The sequence below is a fragment of the Peromyscus eremicus genome, chromosome 19, assembly GCF_949786415.1.
Source record: "Peromyscus eremicus chromosome 19, PerEre_H2_v1, whole genome shotgun sequence".
Classification (NCBI taxonomy): domain Eukaryota; kingdom Metazoa; phylum Chordata; class Mammalia; order Rodentia; family Cricetidae; genus Peromyscus; species Peromyscus eremicus.
Genome location: NC_081435.1, coordinates 67,415,404 through 67,437,366, shown reverse-complemented (window position 1 = coordinate 67,437,366; position 21,963 = coordinate 67,415,404). Strand labels below are relative to the sequence as shown.

General features: G+C 44.8%; 1 protein-coding gene across 1 annotated transcript in view; it reads right to left on the bottom strand.

Moving 5' to 3' along the window:
• Nucleotides 1-21,963, bottom strand: part of Pard6g (par-6 family cell polarity regulator gamma) — a 68,495-nt gene that overhangs the window by 28,373 nt on the left and 18,159 nt on the right. The window contains exon 2 of the mRNA XM_059246071.1: nucleotides 11,597-11,819. Coding sequence (XP_059102054.1) covers nucleotides 11,597-11,819 — 223 coding nt within the window. The remainder of the gene's footprint in view (nucleotides 1-11,596; nucleotides 11,820-21,963) is intronic.

The window sequence follows — 21,963 nt, the reverse complement described above, 5'->3', positions numbered from 1 at the left end:
AACTCAGTGACTTTTTAGCATGAGCCAAGTATTTCTCAAGTGATTTGCTTTTTGAAAAAAAAAATCTAGCTCCTTGCCTTTGATCTAGAATATTGGATGAGGCCACAGACAGGTAGCAATTTCAAAAGTGCTCACTGACATTTTATAGGAATCTGTACCTTGAGGTACCAAAGACTGTAAAGTTCTGAGGTGAGCGGTGGTATGTTTACAATGTGGACAAGCTGAATGCCCCTGAAACACACATGGCTGAGATGATGAATTTATAATACATATTTTATAAAAAGCAAATCAACATGTGCTAGTATTACTACTATCTTTTCTAGTTTCATAAAGTCGACCTTCAGCGTTTACTCACTTATACCCTCATAGCCAGCTCCATGGCTGAAATGTGGCTGGACACAGCCAGGGCGAGCACGCCCCAGACCACTGCTCCACAAAAACAACACTGAGGTAAACAGTTCCGAGTTTAATGGGAGTCCTCACCCAACCCTCTGCACGTGTTTGTTAACGGCTGGAGGATGAGCACTGGCCCACAGGTGGTGACCCCGGCGCTGAACCACTTTCCCACAGGGCGGGTGGGAAGCACAGAGATGGGGCAAAACAGGAAGAGAAAAGTGCCGTGCAAGAGGAAATCCAACTCTCCCCTATGTTTCTGGAAAAAAAGAGTTCATGATGGAAATTTTTATAGCTCTGGACTCTAAACCAGAAGTAAATCATGTCTGCAACCCACTTCTTCACGTAGTACATAGAAATAAGGGTTCTGTATGCTTCCAGGTGGCAGTTTGGGGGCCTCAATGTGCTGAGTCATGCAGAAGTTGGGCCACAGGCTGTGGCCCAAGATTCCGGGGGCTGAGGGCTGAGGTGAACCCAGATTACATAAAGCCACACATGGGGAATGAAGGTCTGAGGGTTCCTGAAGTCAGAATTCACACACAGGAAGAATCTGGAAGGTGGTAGCTTTTTGGGAGAATGAGTTGAGAACGACATGGAGGGGACAGAGAAACTGAGGTAAGGTATTCTGAGGGCCCTCTAGAGGCTCAGCACGGCACTTTAATTGGGATGTGCTCAGTGAACTCTCTTGGAGGAGACCACCGAGGCTGTGACAGTACTCTTGGGTGTGAGCTGTGTGACAGCAGGGAAAGAAGTGACAGGGGGACCAGTCCAGCTTAGCTGGGGTCCAGGACTCTCCTGGGAGGCCTAAGGAGTGACAGGTAGAGTGTGGGAGTTGTAGACGATGCTGGAAGACAGGCTGGAGTCTGGGAACTGATGCAAGAAAAAAGGGGGAAAAGGCGAGCAGATAGCTGGGCGCTTCAAGCCCAACACCAGAAGGGGTAAATGTACCACTCAGGTGGTTTCGAGCAGGGATCTGGAAACCGTGGTCTGAGGCCGCATCTCCCTGCTCCCGGTGGCTACGTACGGTCTCCTGCCTTCTCTCTGTTGAGTCCTGAGCAGGGCAGACTGCAGGAAGACCTGTGCATGGGCCTGGCTGAGCCTCCGCTGACTTGCAGCTCCATGGCCATCATCTGACCAAGGTATCTTTGCCATCGTAAGCCCTTTGGATAGAGTGGGATACAACATGGGGACAGTGTCCATCCCTTCCCATAGGCACTGACTGTGGGGCCAGTACCTACCCACTTCTCCCCAGCACTTTGGGCTTTATATTCAGAACCACCAGCAACTTAGTATGTAAATGGCTCCTGAGTTTGGTAGCCCGTCAGCCAGACACAGGTATGTATTAAAAGGGGGCCTCTGGCAGAGAGTAAGAACTTTGCCATCATGGGTATCTAAAGACCCGCTGTTCTGACAAAGATACCAAATGTTTAACAGAACACCATAAGATCAACGCCTACCCATAATTTCTATGACGGTGCCACTGATGTCCCAATTCAAGGCAATTCAGATGCAGGTTTCCCTGGGACCGGGCCTGAGTTCCTACTGACCTGTTGTGGGAACTCACATTCTGCTTTCTCTGAAGCCTCCTGTGACCATGAGCGTTTCCCCAGGGCTCCCTAACCCATGCTCGTTGGTGAGCACCTTCCTTTTGTAAGCCTTAGTGAGCACCTACTCTCTGCAGACACTCATGGAGACGGCAGCTCCCAGCAATCCTACTGTGTCTTCCCAGTGCACACTTCTGCTGGCACCTGGGAGCTGACCTTCACCTTGCTGCTTTCCTTGACATTCTACATGACCTTGTGCTTGTCCCAGATGCCTCTGTCCTCACTCCACAGTCCAGACTCCAATGACACTGGCCCTGCCTCCTCACAAAGCCTTCTGAGCTGGTCCTGATGCTGTAAGCTTCTTTCCCATGCTTCCTTCACAGCATGCCCTGCTCATCCTAAACACAGCACCTGTCACCTGGAGAAAATGCACTCCTGGGGCTGCAGGACACTCAAGGGCAGGAGCCTTGACCTTGTATCCCTAGGAGGCAGCAGAGTTCCGAGCACACAGTAGGTACCTAATAAGAAAGGAAGCTCTGTGACCGAGGAGTCTCTAACTGGACCACTCCTCAAAGTTCTTGGTATTAATGGGGAGTGCATGACAAGCCCAGCAGAGTGCTGCTGGAGGTGGGATAAACATGAGGGGAAGACGTGTTAGCTCTGTAATGGTGATGATGATAGCCTATACACTGGGATTTTTGTGGGGGGCTCTAGATTTTATGGTATAAAGGTTGTTGACCTAGCAGTCATCCAGATCCAAGGGGACAAAATAAGACTTTGACTTTTGAGAGATAATGTTTCCAAAATCTCTGTGTTGAAGCAAATGACCCCAGGCAACACCTGTGGTCAGTGACCCAGCAAGGACCTAGAAATCTCCATCACCCTGCTGAGCAAAGGCCTGCTGAGGGTGGAGGGAGGCATGCTGAAATTTCACCTATCCCTGTCAGCACAAGACGTTTCTACCAAACCTCACCAACTGGAGTTCATGCACTGACCTTCTGGATGTGAGTGGGGTCCATGGCAGGTCTACTTGGGGGACCCCTGCACTGTCAGACCCTGTGGTTAGCTCTGTAGCCTCCCACTGGAAACCTCTGGATAGCACGGTTTTGCATGCCTTGTGGGGAGGTCCACTAACCAGCATGCAGGCCTGCTCCTGCCTACTGCCTCTGCTGGCTTTCTCTGTCTGCATAAGCAGCCTCTGCTGGTCTCTCAGGAGGCCTTACTCTAGCATCCATTCTGCAAGTGGTTCCCAGAGATGCAGGACAGTATGCCCGGTTTTCTCCCCAACCCCCACAGTTACTGAAATCACACTGCTCAGTTTTCTTTTAGCACACAGCCCCCAATGGCAGACCGGTGCTGTGAGAACTGATGCCGCTCTTGATCTGCTTACCACAGTACTCATGAGAGCCACCAAGCTTATGGGGAAATGGATAAACGCTCTAGTTTGCACATCTGAGATAGTTCACCATCAGACAAGACCCCATTGGTAGCATTACAGTCACTGAGCAGCATCCGAGTGGTGTAGGCAGGGTACAGGTCTACACAGCAGCCACTGTAGCAGGCTGAGGAATTCCTCATATCTGAAATAGCCAGAAGCCCACATGACATGACCCTTACTTACTCTGGAAGCAGAGGAACACTCTCCTCTTAGATGATCGATTACATTATTTTTGTTCAATAAATATTTATTTCAAAAACAACATGTCTTTGAAGTAAGTCTGAAAATCCAATCACTTTGGCTCCAGGCTATCATCAGTCTAAATTTATACATAAACCTATGTTCTGCCACCCAGTGAGCGACTCTGACGTCACAGAGAGAAGAAACAAGATGACAGTTTTGAGCCTTCCATACATTGGTCAAAGAGACAGCAAATCAATGATCCCATCATAGGAATTGCTCATATGAGACGTATCCACAGATGACATGTGACAGAAGTCAGACTCTACTCTACACTCACAAAGGTGAGGCCAACAGGAACACCAATACACAGCAGCTGCCAGGGGAGGCAGGATCCCAGGGTTCATAGAAGCTCAGGGATGGCCACCATTTGTGTAGTTCCAGTCATTCTGGCAGGAGCGTTGGCCTTTGCCATTGTGTCCAAGAAGACAAATTCAAAGACCACAAGTTTCCATAGGACATGACCATGTTCAAAGATGCTTCAAATGTCACACTGAGATTCTCCAGAGGGCAGGAACACTGGAATTATACACCTTTGCTCAAACCTACCATCTAATCTGGCAAGAATATTTTTATTCATTTATCCCAAGAGAGAAACTGACAGTTCTATAGGCCTGCTCAGCATAGCTTAGAATGAAGAAAAACTGGAGATGAGTTGCAAAGGTATTGGTGGCATTTATGTTCATCATGACAGGGTGATGCTCATCCACACAGAGCTGCAAAAGGACAATGCCAGGCCAAGGCAATCTCCATGGCATGGATATGACGACTTGTTTATGGGATACCACATCTAACTAAAGCCTGGAACAATTTTGTCAAATGCTAAATCTTGTCTTGGGGCAGGGAATTATTTCCACATCACCTGAATTTCTTTACACAAATATGTCACAAACAGTAAAGTCTTAAAAAAACATTTTATAAAGCATTCCACAATCAGGTCTATTTATGACATATGACACTCAGAAAGCAAGAAACCAAATTATAAACACACTAGGCTGACTGTGTAAAAGTAGCTACAACTTGAGAGGAAAAAAGCACCAGCTCATCAGTGTGAAATCTCACCATTTGCACATCAGGCCCCCCGCTGTGGTCCTCTAGAGAATATGCTAATCATAGACAAGCTGAGCGAGAAGGACACAAGGACTCTAACAGACAACAAGCTGAGGCTTATGGGCTGGCTGTGCGTGGGTCCCCAGACAGCCACGTTCCTCTGGGTGCTGGGTACCTCTGGTGTGTGGCTTTCCACCAGCTGCCTCAGCACATTCCCCCCACACCTACTCTAGGACAGGGCAGCAGGCAGGCCTGTTGTCTCCTCCATGTTCCCACGCTGCTATAGTCAGAGGCTCTCTTGGCCTTTTTAAAAAGCAAAAGAAAACAAAACAAAAACATAGAAAATGATAGGGAAAGGAAATGTCCCAAACATGAGAGCTTCCGGGAGTCCGTGGCAGTACTAAAGCTCACAAGCTGAGTGGCGGGGCCCCTCCACCAGAGAGGTGCAAGCCAGCTCCACGCCTGTCCCTGCCAGCACAGGGACATAATGATATAATGGCTCAGTGCAGCAAAATGTCCCGTAGAGCAGTACTAGGCAGCCTCAGAGGAGAGTAACTCTAGTTACTGACCGCTCACCGACGTTTCCTGCTAAGTAACCCTCCTACCAAGAGCCAACACGTAAGAATCCAAGAAAAACAGTGAGCAGAGTTCTTGTGCCTGATACTTTCAAACTCTGTGAGGGTCTGTAACCAAAGTCACAACTGTTCTACTTACTTTGAAGAACATTCCTTCTTATGTTTCACAGCAACTCAATGAAATGAAATACAAGCAAATGTAACCTCGCACAATTTCTGATCAACCTAAGCATTTGCAAATGAGTTTTGCTTATTCTAAGAATCCCAAATGCCCAGAACAGCTAAGAGCCACATGCGCAGGGGCAACATGTATGTTTATTTTTAGGAACCCTCACCCCACCACTGCCCTGGGTATGACCTGGAGGTAGACAAGATAACCGGCACCGCTGGTGTTTGAAGGACTTAGTGAATTAGTGGTAACAATGTTAGTGTCTATACTGGCCTCAGTCCTCTGTCCACTCACTACCAGCAGCTTCCCAAGTGTTCCTGCACCCACAAGGGAGGGTGAGAGGCAAAGGCAGGGAAGCAGAAAAATGAGTCATTGAAACTCACCAGGGCTGCAACCTAGGCATGCAAACCCAGGCATGCAAACCCATGCATCCTGAACCCTTTGTTCTGGGCCTGCTGCCGTCCTTACTCACATGGACAGAGCAATAATTGAAGAGCAGAATGGAAGCGGTTATTTACCAAAAAGAAAGGCCCAGGATTTTTAAGAGTTGCCCTGGAAAGATGATGGCAGAAGCCAACATATGTAGAAGAAAGAAGTCTGAAAGAAGTCGGTGGGGCTGAAGCCAAGGGCCTGCCATACACCCTTCCCAAGCCTCCATGGTCAGAAAGCTATGTAGTAGTCTTCAAGAAAACATCCCCTGACCAGGACCCAGTAGGACAAAAGGCAGGTGGTTCCTGGCTGATTATCTGGGCCCCAAAGCAGCCTTTTCTATAAAGTGGGGACCTTGGACCTGTATGTCCCCAAGCCCTGCCATAAGAGTGCTTGAGAACACTTTATCAGAAGAATGTCAAATATTCTACCTGGATGACACTCATACTTGGGACCCATTCCTATCTGGGCCTAGATCACACCACAGTACTGCTGACACTGGGGCCTGGCATATACCTGAATCATGGCTCATACCCAGACACAGCTCATATCTGGAGCATGGGTCACAGCTGGGCTTAGCACACATTTGGGGTATGGCTCATACCTGGGTATGGCTCACACCTGAGGGTTAGAAGAAACACCCAGGAAGTTTCTGACTATTAGGGAAAGAGATGATTTTTAAAAACTTTCAAACAAATATGTTAACTAAAAAGTCAAAGTATTCGGGACAGGATGAGCCACATTTATAGACTAGAGTTTCTGATGTCTCCATGATGCCATCCCTTGAAAAAACAAACAAACAAACAAAAACTCAAAGTAGCCACACATAGTAAGGATGGCTGAATTCTGGAAGTAAACGCTGGAGACGACCCTGAGGTCCTGCTAAAGAGCGTATCTTAGACCAGAAGAGCACCGTGCCTGCTGTCAGCAGCTAACCCTGGCACCAGCTTTGCTGTGACACAGTGCACGAAACTGACAGATTCAAGTGCACAATTTCATACTCACAGAGATCTCTGACCCTGAAACATTTTTACTGCCTGTGATGTGTGTGTGTGTGGCTATGTACTTATTAGCAGGTGCACATGCATGTTTATGCTCAGGCCAGAGGCTCGCGTCGTGTGTCTTTCCTTGATCACTCTCTACCTTTATTTTTTTGAGAAAAAGTCTCTCACTGAACCCAAAGTGCATCACTTCAGCTAGGCTGGCTGCCCTTCAGGGATCCACCTTGTGCTGGCTGTGGGTTTGTTTGTTTGTTTTTGGTTTTGTCTTCAAATTGACAAACAGGAGTCATTTGGGAAGAGGAAACCTCAATGAGACTGGCCTGTAGACAAGCCTATGGTTCATTTTCTTAACTAGTGATTGATGGGGGAGGGCCCAGCCCATGGTGAATGGTGTCATCCCTGGGTGGGTGGTCTTGGGGGTCTATAATAAGGCAAACTGAGCATGCCATGAGAAGCAAGCCAGTAAGCAGCACTCTTCCATAGTCTACGTGTCAGTTCCTGCCTCCCAGTTCCTGCCTTGTTTGGGTTCCTGCCCCGAATTCCCTCAGTGGTGGACGGTGGAACTGTAAGCTGAGAGGCCCTCCCCAGGTTGCTTTTGGTCACAGTGTTTTACCTCAGCAATAGAAACCTAAGGCACACCTGACTGCCTGACCCCAGAAGTGGAGTGACAGACACGTTGCCATCCCCGGCTTTTTGCATGGGTGCTCGGCGTCCAAACTCAAGGCCTCACGCTTGTGTGGCAGGGACTTCACTGCCTAGGGCATCTTCCTAGCCTGAATCAATGGTTTGTCTCCATGAATCTGCTCATCCTAGACTTTTCACATACAGCAAACTCATTATTAAGGGTTCTTTCTTTCTGTAAAGTCACTAAGAACAGTGAGTTAGTAAATCCAGAGCCATGATCCCTGGAGAGAGATATGCTCAGGTTATCACAAGACTTCAATCATAACACTGTCAACAACCAGTCGCTATATCACCTGACCTCTGTCTAAAGACACTGTGTTTAGTATTTACTGAGCTCATGGCCAGAGGGCCTGAATGCGGCTTCTCTAACATGACATCTCCATGAGGCACACCACAACCTCCTTGAGCTAAGAACATTAGATACCACATCAGCCCTTGGCCATTTGAAAGAGTGAAATCACCAACAAAAGGCAAAACAAAACAAAAGTGACAATGTTGGCAGTGGATAGAGTGTGTGAGCAATGGATGCTGGGAGGAGCCAGGACAGCATGAAGTGCTTTGCCATGTTACCTTCAAATCGAGTGGCTCAATATTTCTCCACTCCATGTGCATGTTCTCCAATGACCACAGAACCACTGTTAGTGTTGACTTAGGGTCACAAGTAAATACTAGAAGCAGGTCAGTTTTTAACTACAGATCATCTGAATAATGGGATCACGGTAAGCGGCCCTGGGTCCTGGCTTAGTTCCCTGAGCATACTGTTTGTGATCGTCACTGCTGTGAAGTAGTACTTAGCTCTCTCTTATGGCAGGATAACATTTGCTTGCACGGATATGTACACTTGGTCATCTGCTCACTGGCAGGTAGATTCTTGGGTTTGGTTAGCTCTTAGGCTGTTGTGAATGGTACTGTGTGCAAGTCTTTATGTGGATATGTACCCACACACTTGGGTTCTCCCGGGAGTTTTAGTTGAAAGGGACACTTGTCTGTCATTTTACTGTTATGTCCTTGGGTGGCTTATTGTAAGAGGAGATTAAATGTTTTAAGCATGGTTGAGGGTTTATTTAAACACTTATGAAGAATGCTTACTTTTCACTGGTTATGATAATAGTTTCTTTTTAAAATTTCTATATCAGTCAGGGCTGGAAAGTTGGTTCCCATTTAGAAGCATGTACCGTCCTTGTAGAAGACCTGAGTTTGATTCCCAGCACCCATGAGGCTGCTCACAGCCACTTGTAACTCCAACTCCAGAGGACCTGATACCTTCTTCTGTCCTCCATGAACACTGTACTCACATGAACCAACCATAAGTGTGTGTGTGTGCACATACACTTAAAAAAAGTCTTTGTCAAATGGGAAGCTACCTGGGACTCACTGGCCTCTCCAGACCAATGCCATGAAAAGACAATGGACTATGACTGTTGACCCCTGGTGGTCTCAGGACATCAACCACATGGACATTTGATCTTCATGGTATGGACCAGAAAGTCCATCCTGCAGACAAAGGTGTCCAGCTGTCCACAGACGTACAGATGTATAGACTCTCCCCCATGCATAGTTACCCCAGTCCGAACCCCATGAGGAGGGTGAAGAGAAGGTTCTGAGCTATCCAGAGGTATGAAGAGGAGCCAGGATGGTACACAGTCAAGTTTATAGATATGGGAATCCAACAAAAATCTAAGAACTTTCCTGCCTTAGAAAGTATGGTGGAGCCCATACTGAGAAGGATCTGAGCTTATATAATATGAAAAAAGCCAGCTTTGAAATGCCAGGCAGCTACTCAGGGCAGAGGAAAAATAATAAGAAGAAGGAAAAATAAATAATACTGAAAGGATCCTGGGCCTCAGCCTACATATTGAAGGAGGGAAAGCCACCTGAACTGTGGGGAAGGCTGATGCAGTCCCACCTGCAACATGCAGACCTGAGCTCCCAGCCTGACTCTAGGTTCAGCAGCTCCATGGTGAGGGGCATACCTCACTCAAGCCAGCCTCTGCCGGAACTTCAGAGCCCCTACTCCACAGCCCAGAAGGATCAAAACACTAGCTTCCTTCATGATGGGTAACAAGGCCTGTGTGCCTGGATGCCATCACCCCTTTACCTGCCCCTCGTGAGTGAGGCCATGAGCTGGGGTCACTGTGGCACAGCCAAGAACCAGCCCAGGGGCCTGGTAGTCTGGTGGAGATGGATCATGAGCCACTCTAGGAACCTGTAACAGGTAACATCCAGAGAAAAGAAGAAGTGGACAGACAGGCAGAGGAAAACATGAGCAGATTGAACTGGCCTTTATGAGAAGGCAGAGTGTCAATAGATGGATTTTCCAGTGGTGTGAGTTCCCGGATGGGGTAGTAGGACGCAGATGTGTACACCAGGACCAGCTGTGGCTACCACAGAGGATCGAGAAGGGACAAGAGGGACACTGTAGGCTACAGAGAGCCGCAGGGAACACAAGAGTCCTGATTTCCAACGTCTCCTAATTGCTCCGAGGAAGGGACAGCTCGACCAGTCTCTCAGCACCATCAGCAGCATGCAGATTCTACTATCATACAGATGCCAATGTGTTCTGATTCTGTGCCAGGAAACTGGACTAAAGTGAGGTCGGGAGTCCCCTGCCGTACCCCATCAGCACAAGTGAGAACACTAAAAGTCAGTATTTCTGGGCCACAGACTGTCAGACGGCGTGCAATGTGTCACCTCACAGTAACCTGGTGAGCAGGCCACTGTCACTCCCAGTTTGCAAACGAAGACAAGAGGGTGCCGGACACAGAAGGCCTGGCTAACAATTGAGCCCCACAGCCAGCTCCACACCTTGGTCTTCCATTTCCTCACTCGGCACACTACAGTGGCTTGCTCTGGTTCTTTCCGCCAAGCTCAGAAAGGATGGTGGAACCCACGAGAGGCATGTGAGCTCAGACGACAGATGTGCTCACACTGAAAAAGCCAGCTTTGGAAACGCCATGCTGCTCCTCGGGGAAGAGGGAGAAGGAAGCATAAAGAACACCAAAAGGGTGCCGGGAGAAGACACCTAAAGTGCGGCCCTTAGCAGCAGACATGGTTTGCTGCTGCACGGCTTTACAACGGTCTCCACTGGCTCCTCAGTCTGAGGCACACCGCACACAGCGGTCCGCTCCAGGCCGGTGCTTGCAATGTTCAAAGTAGGTCTGCCCCAGGAAGAAGGATGATAATTAACAAATTGATTATGAAATGTCCTTTTTCTACTTCAAAGCTTCCCCTGCAGCTAGCTCGTTCCTTTAACATAGTATTTTTCATTGACGAGGCTCTGCCAAGCTTAGATGTAAGGAAACGAAACCTGAAATGTACTTCTGAGAGGTAAGCAGGATGAGTTCACAGCACCGTCCCCTGTCGTCCCCCCTCCCCGCACGCCGCCCCAATCACCAACCTTACTATGTCAGTAATTTATTTCAATACAAAATAGTGTTTGCTTACAACAAGGCCAGGACTTTAGAGGTTAGAGTTAATCACAGTTACAATTTCAAGCTAGTCTTCCAGGGATGTGAAAAAGACATACTTAAGTATGGCCCTCAAGTTTAACCTTAAGATATTGACAAATGCCTCTTTGTTACTGAATTCACTTGCTTCTAGTTAAAATGCTAAAAATATCAGCATTATTTATTCTTCATAAAAGTCTGAAAAGTGGCTGGGCGGTGGTGGCGCACGCCTTTAATCCCAGCACTCGGGAGGCAGAGCCAGGCGGATCTCTGTGAGTTCGAGGCCAGCCTGGGCTACCAAGTGAGTTCCAGGAAAGGGGCAAAGCTACATGGAGAAACCCTGTCTTGAAAAAAAAAAAAAAAAAAAAAGTCTGAAAAGTATTTGTATTATTTTTTTCTTACATCTTTAAAAGGCAGAAGCCAATGCTATATAAGTTGGAAAAGGCAATTTAGCTACTTTTAAGACCTTTAAACAAATTAGTATTGATCTGAAAATTAATTTTAAAGTCCGCTACTACAGGCCAGAAACTGGACCTTAGAGTCCTATACCAACAGAGAGAGAGTTAGCAGCTCTGTTTGTCTCTTAAGTGATTGCCGAGTAAACAGAGCAGTGCCGCTTCCTCGTACCTCGCTTCTGGATGAAGACCCGAAGCAAGGGGTTGGCACTTGAGACCGCCTTGCAGAAGTTGTCATCATTGTTGATGGGCAGAAGGTCGCCATGTACATCAGCGTAGCCGATGGTCACTTCGGTGTTGGAGATGTGGTGGGTGTGCACAACCAGCTGGTAAAAATCTTCAAACTTCCCAGGCTTATGACGGTCCAAGGAGAACCTTCGGAATTCGGCCCCAAACTACAAGGCAAAAAGAGATGAGGTAAGTAAATATTGGGAAGAGTCAGTGAGAAGGAGGTACTTGGAACAATGTGGTAACTAAGTCCCCTTGAGGTCACTAGCAGCCCTGTGCTGACAGATTCAGGGAGAGGGGGAGTCATGGCCTTCGGTTGTACACTCAATGGTGCCATCACCAGGCTTCAATGGACAGTTGTAATCTAATGGCCACACAGATGGCCCTGGTTTAAACTAAAGGGGTTACAAAGCAAACCCAAAAGTCATGGATCTTGGAACGGGACTGTCAGGGAGGAGGGTGGAGGCATGAAAGGGGTGGGAGAGCTAAGAGAGGCATGGGTGAGGGATTGTCAGAACGCATTGTATACATGTGTGAAACTGTAAAGACAACAAGACTCTTTTTTAAAAGTTAAACAGAAAGAAAGGAATAATGGGGAGAAAAAGGAACCAGCTTCCTTTCAAAAGAGCATTACCCCTCCACCTGGGCAGTAACTGGCGGCGCCACAAACGCAAAAGGCCCAGCGCCAACTTCTTTTCTGCAGACCCCGGCCCTGACCTAGCTGCCCACGGAGCTGTGCACAGAGCTTATGTTCACAGCAGAGGACCCCAGCCCACAGCATATGGTCACCTCATGAGCTGCAAGGAAATCAACATGGTCAGTCTGGCCTGAAGGTCTTGGCTCAGAATAGTCTTCACTATAATTAAGAGGTAAATAAATGGGCTCTAATGGACACAAAGACTAATGTTTAATGTTACACATGAATAGCCATTATATCATCTGGGCATTATACTGGACAAACCATCCCAAATCACTGAGGTCTGTGTCAAAAATCATCTACAAAGCATTCAGATTTGGGGATGTAGCCCAGGAATTTGTGATTTTAATAACTTCTCAGAAGTAACTAATGCTTGTGTCTAGGGCTCACATACAGAGACCAGTGGCTTAAGGGAATCAGCATCCAGAGATCTGTGTGAAGACCGACTTGCCTGGGGAGCAATTGCTGGTCCCACTTGTTGCAGGTCACCCAAAGCAAAGCCAACCTCTGATCTACCTGCACTGCCCAGGATATCCAACAAAGGAACAATTCAAAATGCCGGCCTGGGAAAAGCTACATTCAGTGGCTAGTCAGAAGTCTACTGTCTCCTCCCACACACACAGTAGGGGAGAAGAATGGCCCTCCCACACACTCACTAGGGGAAGAAGTATGGCCCCAGCATTAGTGCTGCTAGTCACATTTATGAACGCCTCATACCCCAGAAAGAGCAGAGGAAAGGGCTCTGTTCTGTCCCCACTGGTGTCAGAGGTGCAGAGTAAACTCATTCACCCTGGCTCAAACTCAGACAAACATGTCATTTCTTCTCAGCACTTTACAAAGGATTCCCCAGCAACAGGTGGCCTGGGAAGAGCATGTGTAGTGGGTAGCCATTCCAGCTTTGATCTGGAAGTTCCAACCCCCGCTGAGGCTTCGGTAACTGTCACGCCTACAAGGCGGGGCTGAGAGAGGACCCGGAAGACCGGAGATCCAGATGGGTGAGCTCTCTTGGTTCCTGGACCCTGGACAACGAAGGTAGACCGAGCAGAGTTCTCCAGAGAACACCGCCGGACTGCGCTACACCTTTCCCAGACCCTGTAACCTATCCCTTTACTTGTAAGTTACCCCACAAAATAAACCTCCCTTTTAACTACGTGGAGTGGCCTTAATAATTTCACCAATAAGCATGCTGGTCTTCACCCGTAGGGGTTGAAAAACTGTAAGATGATAAAGCCTACAACCCACGTTCTGTATGACTTCTTCCTGATTTAGTTATCCAGTCAAGTCATAACGTATTTATCTGGGCAGTCCTCATGTTTCCCACCCGTGTGGCTGACTTCTGCGGAGTCTATGAGCACACCCCTTCCTTCCCAATGAAGACACAGAAGACTGTAACGGTGAGTAATGTAACCCCAGGAGCATTTCTCTCACAGCCAGTCCTTGTTTGGGTATCCTCAGCAGGAAGCATGACTGTACACCACCTGAGGAACACCTCCTCTGTATGCAGATTCAGCACCCACATAATGTGTGAGATAAAGCTCACACATTAAATACCCAACTTCTCCAACAATGTTTCCATCTCAGGTTCACTTGGCAACTAATCTACGGGCAGCTCAAAGTATTTTTCACTATTTAAACAATTTCCCTAAAATGTGTACCTTCCTATAGGAATTTGGAAAGGCAAAACAATCAGACTTTTCTTGAGGTGAAGAAAGTCTGGTTTGTGTCTGACCATGTGACAGGTTTGCCATGCAATCAGAGAGCCTGTTATGCACGTTTAATGAGGTCCAGAGTTCCGACAGAGGTGGGTAAAGGTGACGTAATCAATCCATTTTATCTAAAAATTAAAAATTTTTATTTTCCACTTAACATCAGATTGAACAAGGGGCCTCCGAATGAAGGAATTAGTAGGTGCCCCTCAATGCCATAGAAGTCATGGTAAAGCCAAGAATTTTTCTACCTTCCAGAAACTGCAAAGCTGTATGGCTCAGCTGACCAGGTGGTAAGTCTTGCTTTACTACCGTCTACGTCCATCAAACTCAGAAACCGTTCACACTGAACTCCCAGCAAAGAGGTCATCTGAATGATGCTAATGGTTGACTTAGTCTTGGCATGTGACCCAGGGAGGGTCCAAGAGCCCTTTCCTCACCTGCTCACCAGGAGCCTTCACTCTCCCTGGCTGTACTTTCACTTACACAGCATTTGATTTGTTTATGTAACAAAGCTCACGCTGGTGTGGACATCTATAGCAGTTAAACAAAACAAAAAAAAAAAACTACAAGACGACACTTCTCCTGGTCACTGAGCAATAATACTTTTCATTAAATGCAGGATTTGATAAACATTGTAATAACTCAATCTAGAACTTTTAAGAGGTAAATTCTCTAATTTATATTTGCCATTTTGTTTTTTATTTAAAAATTTTAATTCTTTTGTAATTTCATGCTTATATACAATTTTTATTTGTATAATATATCTTGATCACATCCAGCCTAAATCTTCACTCCCAATCCTCCAGCCACACTCCCAACACCACCCTTGATTTTCTTGCCTCAGCCTGGTGAGTGGTGAGAGGTAATTACAGAAGTATGACACCACGGGTGCCTCATTTTTGTCATTTATACAATTCAGGGGTGATCACTACAGTGCGTCTAAATTATGCCTATGTCCTCCTCTCACAAGTTGTGTGTGTGTGTGTGTGTGTGTGAGAGAGAGAGAGAATGTGTGTGTGTGTGTGTGAGAGAGAGAGTGTGTGTGTGTGTGTGTGAGAGAGAGAGAGAGTGTGTGTGTGTGTGTGTGAGAGAGAGAATGTGTGTGTGTGTGTGTGTGTGTGTGTGTGTGTGTGTGTGTGTGTGTGTGTCTATGTTGCCTAAGCTGGTCTTGAACTCATGGACTTAAAGTTTTCCTATCTCTGCCTCCTGAGTGACGGGATTACAAGTGTGTCCCAGAGTTCCTATCTCTGAAGCTCTTCCCACTTTGCAAATTGAAAATACCATTGAGCAACAATTTAGGAGCAATTTTAACAGAGATTGATAGCCATGTGAAGCCTATTTCAACTTTAACTTATCTAAACTTTTTATTACATAGAAATTAGTAGGATAGAAGAGAAATCTCTGAATAGTAACAGCTAAAAGAAATCAAAGAGAAAAGGAATTACATAAATTTTCCAACTATTAAAAAAGATTGTGTTTATTCTATTTAAAAATGGCTAATGGAAATACCAAACCACCCCATTCAGATTTCACCGGCTAGATTCAGCTGGGTGTGGCGACATGCACACAGGCAGGACCGCACATGCACACACACACACACACACACACACACACACACACACACGCACACACACCACACCACACCCAGTGGCCTTGTTGGGCCTAGCTAGGCCAGCAGGCACATTAGTATACCACATATCACAGTCCCCCTTTCGTATCAGCACTCAGCTCAGGCAGTATGCTTTTCCCTGGGGTGGTTAAGTCTAGACATATGGGAAGACACACACAAGAGCTGGTGAAGGGACCTTTCCAGAAGCATACTTAACCAAGAAAGGAGCACCTAGCCAGAGTACTCTCCCAGCCGCCACAGGTCATTTGTGCCTTGGATGGGACCTCTTCTAATATGTGCAAACCCAAGTCATTATAATAACATAAATTGCTACCTTCTGGAGAGTGCTAAGGAATCTATTCATTATTATGAGAACAAATAAAGAGCAAGAATCAAGTACTTTTTAAAGGAAGAATATTCCTCACTGGGAAATTCACAGGTGTGGAACTCCTTAGTTCCAGAACTTTCAACAAAATAAACTGTCATTCCATTATTTTGACAATACTAACTTACTTCATAGGTTATCTTCAGTCTTAATTTCTGCAACAGGATAGTAAACACTGAGGGAAGGGGATAGCTTTGCCTTTTAAAGCTCAAAAGAAAATTAATCTCAATACAAAATTCTTAGACCAATAGACAAAAGTACATTATTCTCAGCTGGGCATGGTGGCTCATGCCTGTGACCCTAGTACACAAGAGATTGAGGCAGGAGGATCACCACAAGTTCCAGGACACCCTGGGCTACATAATAAGACCCTGTCTCAAAAAAAAGTGTATTTACCTAAAAGTGAAATTTATTTTGATCCTCTTTAGTGTATATTCAACAATAACAACAACAGCTTTATGATTATACAGTTAGGAAAAAGATATGCATACATATATATCACCTCAACTAATATATCATCTATCTTTATCTCTCTCATCTTACATCTCCTCCCTTCCCCCACCTCTTGAAATGGAGAGCTTCCATGCCAGTAAGAAGTCCTGCCTCAAGGCAATAAGCCAGAGAGTGATAAAGGAAGACTTATCAGATGCATGCTCCCCTCAACCATGCATACATACTAACATACCACACATATACAAAAAAGAATTACAAGAGAAATTCAAACACACGTAGAGATTAATGAAAATATATCAAACATACCTAGAGATGAATGAAAATAGATCATACCAAAACATACAGACTGTAGCTAAAGCGGCACACACAGAGAAACTTACGGGTATAAAAACCTAAAAAGAAACCCATTAACTAGAAACTTAAAAAAGTACAAACCTAATCTAAACTAGCAGAAATAAATGGTCTGGAGATTAGGAAAAAATAGGGAAAGAAACAAAACAAAAAGCTGAGTCTTTGAAAAGACCAACAAAATCAGCACATCTTTAGATAGGGGAGAAAAAGAAATTCAAATCATTCAAATCACGAACTCAAGGAAGGACATTGCCGTCGATCTTTAGGAACGAGGACTCTGAGTACCCCAATAGCAATGGGCACTGTGATAAGGAGCCTGGGTCCCTGCAAGAGATATCTGACTCTAGGACATGGCTCAGGAAACATGTGAGATGAGCCTGGCCATTTCATAATAGCAGAAAGCCAGGAAGCAAAACAAACCCCACAAACATGGAACATGTTGAAGGAGACAGGAACCAACTGGGAAATGTGCCAGTGGCCAAAGCTGGAACAATCTGAGCAACAAAATAAAACAGCACAAAATAAACATCCACGAGTCCACACAGATACAAACAAATGCCAGGATAAATAACTGGGTAGACACAGCTTCCATGCAGAAGAATACTAAATGATTTATCTGGATACATCACCCTCAAGGAAGGGTAGCACAAGTCTCCGCCTTTCAAAGACAGGCTGTGCAGAAGGAATCTGCTCCACTGTTCCAGCGTGGAAAGGGTGAACAGTGACTTCACAGTAGGGGTATCTGGACATACTTCTCTGCTTGGGCTTCAAGATCATCAACAATGGCAAGTCATGGTGGCCAGCCCGGACGCTTGGTATGAGGGACAGAAATGGTACACTGCCATTGTGGTTTTCTCTCTCAGTGTCACAACCCTAGTCTCATCATGAAAGGCACAACAAATGAATCCCCATCGAGGGACAGTCTGTAAAACATTGACCAGTAGTCCTCAAAAGCAAAATGGTCATCAAAAACAGGGACAGTTAGAGGAATAATCACAATCAAAAGAATGCAGAGACATCGCAGCTAAGTGGAATAGGCTTTCCTGGATGAGGTCTTGGAACGTTAGGTTAGAAAGAACACCAGGGAAAAACTAAATCTGAGTAAAGTATAGGGCTCAGTTAGTTATGATGTATCAGCATCGGCTCAATCATTACAAAAATGTACCACAGTAACATTAGATGTTTTAAACCGAGAAAACAGGCGTGGTATGTATGGGAATCCTCTGTATCCTCACTGCAATCTTTCTGTAAACTGAAAACTGTCCTAAAATGATGTAAAACATTTTTATATTAGTCCACAAAGTAACAGGTCTCCTTGTGACATTTTCATCTTGCCTTTGGTTTGGCTAATCCCCTCTTGTTCTTCACAGCCATGTCCCCTCCCCCCATGCTTGTACCCTTCTGTTCTCAGCGCTCACCTTTTCATCTTCATGCTATATGTGTTCTATCACCTTCCCCACACCTCTCCTTACACCTCATCCCCACCTGTTTCATGGTTCTGTTTCTAAGGTCTTATGGATGGAACTGAAAATATTAGATTAAGCTCAGAAGGAAAGGTCCCACATGTTTTCTCTCATATGTAGACCTTAGCTACTAATTTTTATATGTGTGAATTATGTGGGTACAACTCACCAACCTAAAATAAATTTTAAAGAAAAGATTACACATGAATCCTATGAGTGACCATATGTTGAATACTAGACACCCTAGATGGTACAGATAGATCCCAAGGAAGATACAAACTATGAGGACTTATTAAAAAAGAAAGAGAAACTCCAAGTAACTTCTAATCAGGGTATTGAATTAATTTTTTAAATGCCCACTGAGACAATTCCAGGTCTAGATGCCTTCACTCATGAATTCTACGAAATGTTCACAAATTTATAGCAATCTTTCACAAACTCTTCAAAAACGTATAAGGGAATACATCTTACCTTTTCCTATCAGGCCAATTTTGTCCTGATACCAACACCAAAAAAGGCACAGAATAAATCTACAGACCAAAATCCAGCATGAAGAGGACAAAAATCCATTAAAATGCCAGCAATATGTAACACCAACACACAAAAAGAACTACACAACCAGAGCCAACAAAATGAACTACAGGCGTGCAAAGTAGTGTTCACATCTGAAATAGGTTATTGTAATAAACAATATTAAAGGCCAAAGGCAACACAATCATCGCATCATGACAAACTAAAAATGGAACTCCACAAACGAGGACAACCCCAGCTAATACTGCACTTAATGGCTTGAGACAGACTAGTTTGCCCCAGAATTAAGAAGAAATTAAGAAGAGTTAAGAAGAATGTTTATTTTCACCTTTGAGAACAGGTAAGTAAGAGGAGAAGAAGGATGTTCGAACATTTCTATTCATAGACATGATTTATCTAAATTCCCTAGAGCTGATGAATGAGTTCAGTACAATTTAAGGACACAGTACCACTACACACACACACAAAAAAATTATTTTTATATCATAGCAATGAACAATCAGCTTGGAAATAAAGTTAAAAAAAACAATTTTACTAATAACATACTGAAGGGAATAAAGTAAACAAAAGACATAAAACTACAGAATATTGTTGAAAAATTAAAGAAGATAAAATGGATGAAGGCATTCCATGTTCACGGATTACAGAACTCAATGTCCATAAATGCTCCCTAAATTGGTCTCCAGATTCAAAGCAACCCCTATCAAAATCACTGCCTTTGGGACAGGAACTGCCAAGCTGGTCCTAAAAGTATTTGGAAATGTGAAAGACACAAAATATCCCAAAAAATCAATCTTGAAAAGAAGAGCTGGAGGACTCACACTCCCTAATTTCTAAATTCTTAGTGTGGTACTGGTACACCGTGACAATTAATCCTGTCAATTGTATTGGGTTGAGAATTAACTAAAACATGCTTCTGGGCCTGTCCAGAGACATGTAACTAAGTGGGAAGACCCGCCTTGGTGTGAGTTGTACCATCCTATGAGCTGGGGCTCAGATGTCATGGGAGTGAAGAACCCACTAGAACAGGCATGTACTCTCTATGGTTTCTGGCCACCGTGAAGGGGACTGCTCTGCCCTGCCATGGCCTCTGTACTCACGGTTGACTGAAGCAGTGATGTACGTAAATCTCCCCTTCTTTAGCTGCTCAGGAAGGTATTTTGTTGCAGTAACCCGAAGTCTGACTAACACATACATGATCAATGGAATAGGATCAAGGCGAATACATGGATAAAACACCTGACTTGTGACCAATTGATTTCTGTTAAAAAAAGTCAAGACAACCCTCTGCAAGAAGAAATAACCTTTTCAACAACTAGTGTTGGAACTACTGAACATCCACGTGAGAACAATGGGGTTGGACTCTTAGTTTATACCACACACAGAAACTGACTCAGGCTAGATCATGGGGTAAACACAATAGCTAAGTTATTTTAAAAACTCTTAGAATACACAGGATTAAATTTTTATTACTTGGGTTAGGCACTTAATACTTAGATATGACATAAACAAGAAAAGAAAAAACAGACCAACTGGATTTCATTAATTTAAAACTTCTGTGCATCAAAAGATACTAACAAGGAAGTGGAAAGGTTATCTACAGAATGGGAAAAATATTTGCAAATTAGACACCCGGATTAGGAAACTGCATCAAGATTATATACAGAACTTTAAAAACCCAACACTAAGCTGCCAGGCATGGTGACACCTACACGTGTCGGGGGGGGGGGGGGTGCAGTACATGGCTGACAGATCTCTGTGACTTTTAAAGCCAGCCTGGTCTACATAGTGAGCTCCAGGCCAGGGCTCCACAGAAAGACACTGTCTCAAACAAAACAAAACAACATAACTCAACCACATAAGACGATTCACCCCAACAAAAAAATAGTCAACAAATTGGAATAGACATTTCTTCAAAGAAGATCTACAGATGGCCAATTAACACATGAGCAGATGGTGCTCAGCATTGCTACTCACTGGGGAAATGTGGATCAAAAGATGGGGCAGCTTTCTCAAACCCAAGAGTCCTCTGGAGTGCACACTGCGGTCCTTTCTTCAACATCTCTCTTAACTGCCTGCACTTAAATCTAAGCATGCACTCTCTCTCTATAAACTCCAACCTTGCAAAAGACTATAATGAGTCACTCCTACAGTTTAGATGGGTGTCTTCCAAGGTCCACATGAACTTGCGAGGAGGTGGAGTCTGGTGAGAGATCCTTAGTTCATTGGGGGCATCCCCTCAAGAGAGACTCTAGGACCCCAGATGCTTATTTTTGCTTCCTGGCTCATGAGCTAAGTGGTTTACTCTGCCATATGCTCCTCATCATCTGCTACCTCGCTACAGGCTCAGACCATGATTTTGGATCAGAACTTCCAGAATAAAAAGCCAAAATAAACCTTTCTCTTTATAAGTGATTTGCCTCAGATATTTTATGATAGTAGTGGAAATCTAATTAAGTTACCATTTCGAAACTATTTAGATGACTATAATAATTTTAAAAAAAAGGTAAAACGTAGTAAGAATGCAGAGGACTACGAAGCCACTTGCCTCTTTGATAGGATTTCAATGGTTGGCAAACAGTTGGGCAGTTCCGTAAAGTGTTAAACAGAGTTGCTACTTGAATGACCATGTCCCTCCTAGGTATATACTCAAAAAGATGAATGTATATACTCAAAGAGATGAGTACATATACCCATGCAAAAAAATTGTATACAAATGTTTGTAACAACACTGTTTTGAAAATGAAAACAACACAAGTGTCCATCAAGTGACCGACAGGGCATACAACGTATGTTATATGCTGGAGGACTTTGAAAATATTATCCTAAGAGGGAAAAAAAGACACAAAAGGCTATTTGTTGTATATTCTACTTACACATTATGACCACAATAGGCAAATCAGTAGAGACAAAAAGTGTAATATGGAAACGATTCTGTGGGCTGAAGGAAGGAAAGAATTAGTGTTGCCAGTGGGTATGGTCATAGGGGTTCTGTCCGGGTGAAGAGAATGTTCTAAAATTAGATAGTGGTAATGACCATGCAACTCAGACTATTAAAAACCACTGAATTTTACAATTTATAGGTGTGAACTTCATATTAATTATAGTGTCTA